General features: G+C 39.1%; 1 protein-coding gene across 1 annotated transcript; it reads right to left on the bottom strand.

The window, feature by feature from the left end:
• Positions 1-378: 378 nt before the first annotated feature.
• ODC1 (ornithine decarboxylase 1) lies at positions 379-7,192 on the bottom strand. The gene is made up of 11 exons (XM_009332489.1): positions 7,088-7,192; positions 6,764-6,909; positions 6,421-6,594; positions 6,080-6,252; positions 5,654-5,788; positions 5,415-5,496; positions 4,997-5,080; positions 3,545-3,707; positions 3,349-3,461; positions 2,848-3,062; positions 379-857 (listed from the first exon to the last, which is right to left on the bottom strand). The coding sequence occupies exons 2-11, from the start codon at positions 6,863-6,865 to the stop codon at positions 716-718; spliced, it is 1,383 nt and encodes a 460-aa protein (XP_009330764.1). The 5' UTR covers positions 6,866-6,909; positions 7,088-7,192; the 3' UTR covers positions 379-715.
• Positions 7,193-8,825: the final 1,633 nt, after the last annotated feature.

The raw sequence follows: 8,825 nt of genomic DNA, 5'->3' as shown, positions 1-8,825 counted from the left end.
TAGCCATCAGTCCTGGCCACAGCAGTTACAGACTAACTCAAATAAAAGTGGCACCACATTGAACTTGCAATATGCAACTGTGTTTAGCTCATGTTCAATAGTGAAAGACAAATATGATTCCACAAGAATTCACTCAGTGTTCAACTTGTTGATAGTCAAGCTTTTTCTAATCACATATTAAAAAAGGCACAATTTAGTTTCCCTACCCATTAAGGGGTTCCTTCACTTCAGTAAGTTGGGAGGGCAAGGGTAGGAGAGGAGATGGCAATTGTGTTACTCAATAAGCTCTGGGCTTGCAGCATCTGGTCTGCCTTCATATATGCTGTAAGAGCCATCCATGACATTAATTTTCTACAGATTAACCAAACACAGGACCAGTTATTTCAATATACTTTATTTTAAAACAAGTAGGTCACAGAACACTAAGCTTAGCCCGTTCTGCCATACACAAGCTACAAATACTTGTTTGACAGTTGAGGGTCAGTCTTTAGTAGCATACATGAAAAGTGAATAAAAATCCATATAAAACAATATTCAAATAGTTTCCATAGGAACACAGATAATTGTGACCCATCTCCTAGTCATTTTTGTTGCATTTATGCCAAACCTAAACTTTAAAAAAAACCACTTAAAAATTCTAGCAAGAATTAAGTTAATGGTCCCCCAAATGCCCTAAATTCAATGACTAATCTTGCAGTTAATTACTAAGTATTACCTATACATTAATACTAGCTGAAGCACAAGTTGCTGGATATTCAATTCCGCTTTCCCAGGCACAAGAGAGTGGCAGACTAGCAACATCCTGCTCTTCCACTTCAGCTAGGAACCCTTGCTCCTTGATCTGCTGCATTAGTTGCCTAGAAAGAAAAAAAAAAAAACAGAAAAGCAACAGTCAAAAAGTGTTTCACTACGTTGTACCAAAAAGAAGGTAAGCAAAAGACTTGTTTACTGCCAGGGAGCATGAAGTGAACTTTTTACTCATCACCTGCAATCCAGACAGTATTATCAGGCACGGGCGAGGAGGGGGCAGAAGTCAAAGCAGAGTCTGTGCAGGTCACTTGTGGCTGGCTAGGCTTTAGGGCAAGTGCCAATACCAAGCTGGTTTCACCATTTCTGGGTAGGATCTAGATCTGTAAATATGCACCTATATACCTGTAGCTACATCTGTATACCACATGCTATACAGATTTAATGACTCAGTGCTCGATAATTCAGAATTTCAGACCTATGTCACTGACTACCCGACACCCTCACATTCCTGGGTAACTTGAATCAAGTAAAAGTATGGATGACAGACTAAGAATGTAAAGGAACTGACCAGTGAGAACCATGCAACTCATTCCATACTCAGATAGCAGTTGTACTGAAAGACAAGCTCGGAAGGAAAGAAGTTGACTGAGTTTTTGGACTTAGTTATCTTATACTACATGCAAGGCAAGAAGTTGTGCTACTACATGGCTCCCCATATACTACTAGCTTTTACTTAGACATATATAGTTATCTTGTCCCTTATCTTTCACAGCCACAAATTTAGCTGTACACCTTTATACATGTAAATTACATTCCAAGAAGCTGTTGCCTGTGCTGGAAAGATCTGTGCCATAACTTCATTGATACACCCCCCTCAGTTAAGGGCTAGCCTGTATCACAGAATTTTCTTGCCAAAGCAGAAAACACAGGTGGTCACGAAGGGCTGAAAGAGGGCTGTAGTCTTGGATGATTATGTCTGCATAATTAAGCTCAGCATGCCTCAGACCAAGTATTACATTTTAACAGAAACCCAGTGCTATAGTGAAAAAGCTAATTATTCTCCTGCAGAGCCATTTTTAGTTCAATTAGACACAAGTTTGGAGTCTTATGGGAAGTGTAAAAGCTTCATTTGGTTTGAGGAACACTTCAATTGACAGAAGGTTTCAATAAAGGAAAGAAACAATACAAGCCTTGCTTACAGAGGCAAGGCTAGCAAAAGAATGGAGGAAGCTTCCTCTTAGTTTTATGGCAGGAGTTCCCCTGAACTTAAGCATTTTCAGTAAACATGAAAGCAACCCAACAGCCAAGTTAATCGTGCTTTAGGGTAATACTGCTGCCCAAATGCTTTCTGCCAGTTTAGTAGGTAGACTTCAATATAGAAGTAAGGGCTTCCTCTTACAGGAAACCCCACTTTTATAGAAGATGCAATCCATTAACCCATCTTGCTGTTACTTTAAACTACTGTTTAAGGTGCAGTTTCACAGTATCCTTGCACTCAAGAGGTAGTCCTGCTTTCTTTGCCTACCTGTTTAATAACTTCCCATGGAGATCTAGCACTCTGCACTGAGCAATGAGCCAGAACTCAACCTAAACCAAGGAACAGCTCTCAAATAAACAGACAGATCATATTGTGAAGCAGTACTGTTGAGTGTTCCTGCGTCCTGCAGTTAGGATTTAGCAAGCTATCAACTTAGAAGACAGTGTACTATTAGAACTGTGATTGACTGGTCTCTAATTACTGGTCACAGAATCTAACCATAAAGAATCTGTAATGATTCTATATGTTGTGCAAGAGTGAAAAACACCAGGTAGAAGCCCAGGTTAATGAAAACACTCCTAACATTACCCCTTTAAAATCACCTCTCCTGGAAGTGAGTACATCAGAGAAAAGAGTAATTGGTAGTGTTAGCATTGTTCTAAGCACACAGCAAAAACTTTCAGAGGCATTGCCTTCTTCCACACCACAAGGAGGTTTTACAAGAGCTATGGCACCAAAACTATGGCCCTGTTTGTTAAGGGGCAGCCAAGTAACATGAGCAATTCACTACAGTCATCTGTATCAAAAGCACTGATGGCTCAAGATACTTAATTACTAACCATGCTGGTCTTGACATCACATAGTGTATTGTTGGCCTCTGGAATCCATTGAAAGTAGAAGCTGCTGCAACAGTATAGGCACCCATGTTTTCAAACAGGATCCAGTCACCAACTTGCAACTCTGGCATATTGAAACGCTCAACAATTCGGTCTAGACCATCACATGTTGGTCCCCATATGCTGCAGGAATAGCAGCTGTCATCTGGTTTAGGCCGCTAAAGAAAAAAGAGTTGAGTATAATTAGTTTGACTATCAAAACAGCTTCCAGAAGTAATATCACAATTAGTGTAACATTCCGCCTTGCAAAGAGGAGGAGGAAGAGCTGCTTGCAGATCCTTCTCCACCCTTGGCTTTTAGTTAATTCCACTTCATGCTTCATAAGTCAAATGCCAAATTCTGGCAACATGAAGGGAGCAGTGAACTGAGAAGTGACTGCTGTGACAAAGATTCTCCTACATCCATGATATATGACTAGTATGTGATACTTCTGAATGAGCAAACCTTTTGCAGAACTGGTTTAACATGTGCGTGATCATACAAGATGCAGTTGAATGATCCATAGACTCCATCATTCACATAATACATAAGAGTTTTGTCATTTGCATCATCTTCATCTGGAAGAAGTTGAAATACCAGTAAGAGAATGCTTGGAAAGAAAAACACAGTCAACTAAAAGATTAGGGCTAGATTTACATACCATCAGAACCTGTTTGCTCTTTTAATACAATTTTTTTTGCAATGATGTTGACTGCCAGCGTGAATGCTGATGCAACATAGTATCTTCCTGGCTCTGCAATAATATTTATTCCAGAATCCAAAGGAAAGTATTTATCCAGTGCTGGGTTGATTACACTTGTGATCTAGGGAAGAATCAGTTGCCAATATTAGAACTTCAGCAGTTACTCAGGTGCTATTTTAGAAGTCTGAGATGAGGTCAGACTTTCATGCTCATAATGATATACTGGTCAAGTGTGTAATAACTATTAGCATATTGTAATCTCTATTGATTGCTTTTGCTTTATTTTCCCATTCAAAGTTTTGTTTGCAATTAAGTTTGCACAAAGCAACAAAAGCAGACATCACTTGCAGCTTAAAAATTTAAGTGACCAAACAGCTCATGTTTGAGTCTAAAGGAAGTCACCCCTCCTAGACTCATTAAACCAGCATTAATGCCCTGTAAGTCCCCACACTTCAATTTTAATTTCTAGTCCACTTGTAGTTCTGCTAATCATGCAATATCCCCCAGCTTACTGCATCCTAAAGAAGTCATCTCACAGGATCTTAAGAATACATAAGGCTTTGTCATCATCTTTGAAATTCAGTTAGTTGCATTCATGAACAGTTATTTCTAAGTTCTGAAGTTATCAGTGATTATTAAGCTGCCTCCAACTACAGCACGACTGTGTTATGCCATGAAGCCCAATGACATCATCATTTGCTCTTGATGCTTCATGTAAGCCAATACCGCACTATGAGAAGCCAGCCTTCATTAAGAAGTATTACAAGTGAGACATTAGCCCACGTTATTAGCAGAAAACTCACTTTATGTAATTTATTTGCTATCCCCTTGTGTAAATATGTAACATCATTTAACACTACGTTAGATTAGACTGGCAGATGCTCTGACAACAGTGCTCTAAGTGGAAGTCCTATTAATACCCAGCCACCTTGTCTCTTCTGAAAGCGGAATTATTTCTGTGTGAAAGCAGACTGGAAAACACTGATCAATTAAAAAGTTATCCAAAAACTAGTTCTAAACCACATCAGACACTGATCTAGTTTGCTGCCACCCAGAAGGACAGTATGGGTTCAGGACTACCTTTTCACCCTATTTGGGAGCACTGCCAATCTAGATAGTACAGCATCAACTGGAAGAAGTCAATGCCAGTAAGAATCAAGGCTGCAATTAAAACCTGCTTTACAAGTTTGATATCTCTGCATGTTTATGCAGTCATTTAGCTCTGTATCTAATGGGTTCATCTAATTTTCAGTTTTCAGATTAATTCCCCTTTTCCTCTAAATTAAATTTCTGACCGAGCAGACAAATTTTCTTGCAAATGTGTCTGCATACAAATAGAAAAAGATTGTTTAGTCCAGATCAACATTCAAAAAGACTCCACGACCTGAGAATTTCTTAGCAAAGCTATACCTCTTCAAATTTAAGCTTGACATCTTCAGAGCCAGGGAAGCCACCACCAATATCAAGCAGATACATACTGAAGCCAAGTTCAGCCTAAAATGAGATTAATGGCAACACTGTCAAGAAAGCAGTTCTTAGTTTATCCATTTAGCTTAAAAAGGTAATGTAAAGTCATTTCATTAATACTTGGAACATAGATAACTCATCATGTTCAAGTAATAGTCACTTGAGTCTGAGCTGCTGATTTTAGTGCATCTGTAGACTAGTTCTGCAAAACTTACCTAAGTAAGCCATCATGACCTCAAAAATTCCAACAACAAGAAATTAGCAGCTTAGCTAGCTTTTAACCCCGTAACAGTTTTACACTTGATTCAGTTTTGCCGCAACAGTTGAACAGTAGTTCCAGAGAAAGTAGAACTAGACTTACTCCCATATCAAACACACAGCGGGCATCAGAAATGGCTTGAACAAAGGTCTCTGGGTCTGTACATCCACTTCCAACATGGAAACTGCAGAGAGATACAAAATATCAGTTGCTATTTGGCAAATTAGTCAAAAAGTTTATACAAAACTCAAGTCACCATATGCAAACGCATCTCTATTGTCAGGTAGACCATTTAAAGAAATCTTATTTAATATGACTGTATTTTGATATAATCAACTCACCTAACTCCAATGATGGCAAGGTCAAGTTCTTTTGCACGCTCCAGAAGAAGCCTGCTAGCCTTAAGCGTAGCTCCAAATTTAACACTCAGACGACAAACTGCTTTGGAGTCATCAGTTGTAATGCGCAAGACTAACCTAGAAATAGGAAAAAAATGAGGGCTTAAGTTCCAGTATAAAGAGACATCATTATCAGGCAGGTATGACCTTAGAACGAGACTGAGCTTAAACATACAAGCTTTCCTGTCTGTGTCTTCCTAATGTGCCAGTAAGCTATACAGGATTAGATTGCACTGGCTGAAAGTAGGTTTATTTTCTCATAATTTTGCAGCCTATCTTAAGTAATGAAGAACAAGTTTCAGATAACAGCAGATGTTTCCGTAACCTGGGAACCCAAGCAAGAATTATAGAACAATTAGCATAACTTACTTGGCTTTTGGATGGGCCCTTGCAACTTTCATTAGTTCTACTTCACTATCAAATGTCATCATCTGTACACCGCTGCTGGCAGCATGTTTGATTTGAGATACTTGTTTGCAGGGATTTGCATATATTATTCGCTCAGGAGGTACACCGATGCTCTGTACCAGCTGTATTTCCGTCTGAAGAAAGAGCAGGTTACACTTGTGAAAGATATTTCTAGATGGATGATCAAACTAATCAGTACAACAAAAGCAACACCGCTTGGTTATGCTTAATTTTATATGAACACATCTTGTAAAGCTGAACATACACTAATGTCACAGATCAGAACACAATCAAGATCTTACCTTACTGGCGCAGTCAAATCCTGCACCAAGAACAGCAAGTGTCTTCACTACAGCTTTGCTGTCGTTACATTTTACAGCATAGAAGGGGGTTACCCGAGGAAGGGCTTTATGCCATCGCATGTGCTTCTTCACAATATCCCCGAGGTCAGCAACATAGAAGGCGTCTTTATCATCCTAGAGCAAATACACATCTTAGAGTTACAAACAACGGATAACAGGATAAGCCTAGAGGTCAGCATTTGAGGAGGAGGTTGCCTTGCAGGAGATTTGCAAAGACAACTTGTTCCATTAGTTTATAAACTTCTAGCATCACGAAATGCAGTGATTTTCCTATCATACTTACAGAAGATGACACTTCATTTATTTTTTGGTCAAGGATATCCTTGGCAGCAAAGCCTTCGTCAAGGAAGGTGAATTCAAATTCTTCATTGCTGAAGTTACTCATGATTTCCGAGATTTCAGGTTTACGTAAAAGGATTTAAGTACAAACTGTTGATACAAAAAAAAAAACCCAAAAATCCATTACTTCATTTAAATTCATTCAGTTTACATTCACTACTTCACTTAAATTCATATAGAAATTATATGACCACAACGTAGCCATCATAATTTACAATTATACAATTCCTACAGTGATCACTAATAGCTGCATAGATTAGGAACTTACATAGGTCACAGATCAGACTTAATCAGAACTAAGGAGGCACTCAACAAAATAATCTTGCTAGCTTGAAGGCAAGTTCTCCTCTGTTCAGCGACCGTATGATGTACTCAGCCTAGTCAAAGAAAAAAAAAATCAAAGTGTCAGACATTATTAGCCTAAGTCCTTGGAAGTTTCCGCTGTCCATGTCAGAGCTGTTAATATTACGGCTTGTGCCAGTGTCAACCTACTTACCACTTTTGTTTAACAACTGTTAAGCACTATCATAGCTCACCAGTTTCTGGGAAAAGGGCTTATACGCTACTACAGACAGAATCTGAGGATATTACTGACTTCTGAGTAGTAACAACTCTCACTAGGTCAAAGTCAGTTGAATACCTGGGTTCTCACTACAGTTCAGACTATGCATAAACCAGCCATGAGATCAGGGCTTTCCTTGAAGTTGCTCTGATGGTGATTAGAGCTTCCCTGTTCTACCCATGACCTCCAGGCTACATGAAAAGAAAACCTCAGCTGTCAGGAGTGGCAGATACAGATTAAAAGAGTGGTTCCTAACTGTGATCTGCAGACAAAGTCTTAACAGCGATCCCAATTAACACTTTATAACAGGATTTTACAGTAGTCCATAACAAATCTTCATTGTCAACAGAAATCTACCGGGCCAGGTAGAAAGTCCCTTGAGAACAAGAACTAAAGAGCAAAAGCACATTCTTCTACCATCCATGACCTATGAAGTCCACAGCAAAGTGTATGGGTCATCCTTTTACTGGGCAGTCCAAACAGAGAATGACAGTCTACTCCATTAAGCTGTTAACTCAAGCAGAAGTATGTGCTACCTTTTAAAGACCTCAGCACTGCAAGTGACTCATAGGGAAGATATGGTTTCATGTAACCAGGTCCAGCCCTCTTCCTTCTCTCAGCATTTTTTTTTTACGCTCTATCTAGTCATACAGATTCGGACTGAAGATTAAGCAAACTCTAAATTATTCACTAATCTTTAGCTACATCACAGTTCCCTCTATTTTCAAAAAGGATGGCTATAAACCATATGAAAAACAACTTACATTTTGTAGCTGTTACAGATTAACGAGGTTCCAAGACCAACAGAATCATTCATTTCATGTGTATACTAGAATCAAACTTTATCTACTGAATGACTTTGAAAAGTCGGATTATACAACTTCATTTCAGCCTTCAGAAACTACTCCACATCTTCTGATCAATTCTCACTTATCAGAGACAAACCAGATTTGAGACTCAAACTAGATTAAGCTTTAACTCCAATGAAATAAAACCCAACAATCCACCAAGCCTCATTCTCCCCCTGCTCTCACTCACGTGCAGTGCTAATTCTCCCAGATGCTGGATTAAAGTCTTCTCTTAAAAGCCTCTTTGAAAGGACCTTAAGAAACAGCAAAGTAAACGCTTCTCAGGAAGCTGTTTGTTACTAAAGAGAAGCTGCATCTTATCGTAAGATGATTTCAGCAAGATGTTGCAGCTTTGCAGAAAGCAGTTCAGGGACTTCAAGCTGTGGTTAAGAGACATGAACACTACCGGGAAGAATTCAGTTTATCTTACCCTCTGCATAGAGCTGCATGAAAAGCACTTTTCCTCTTAACCTCTAAAAGGGAATTACTTTTGCTGGTCACCGCAGGCTTTGTTAAGAAGTTCTTGCAAGCTTTCTATCTCCACTTTATCGCGCAATTTTAACTACAGTGTAATTACGCAGAATATAGACAGCACG

This window comes from Pygoscelis adeliae, unplaced genomic scaffold (assembly GCF_000699105.1).
Source record: "Pygoscelis adeliae isolate BGI_AS28 unplaced genomic scaffold, ASM69910v1 Scaffold168, whole genome shotgun sequence".
In the NCBI taxonomy this organism is placed as follows: Eukaryota; Metazoa; Chordata; class Aves; order Sphenisciformes; family Spheniscidae; genus Pygoscelis; species Pygoscelis adeliae.
The sequence above is the reverse complement of the archived record's forward strand: the minus strand, read 5'-3'. Positions and strand labels throughout refer to the sequence as shown.

Excerpts from the sequence above, each read along its gene's own strand:
- ODC1 (XM_009332489.1), bottom strand. The coding sequence starts at position 6,865 with ATGAGTAACTTCAGCAATGAAGAATTTGAATTCACCTTCCTTGACGAA. Across the intron at positions 6,595-6,763 it reads TAAATGAAGTGTCATCTTCT|GATGATAAAGACGCCTTCTA; the intron begins GTAAGTATGATA and ends TATTTGCTCTAG. Across the intron at positions 3,708-4,996 it reads TCAAGCTTAAATTTGAAGAG|ATCACAAGTGTAATCAACCC; the intron begins GTATAGCTTTGC and ends ATTCTTCCCTAG.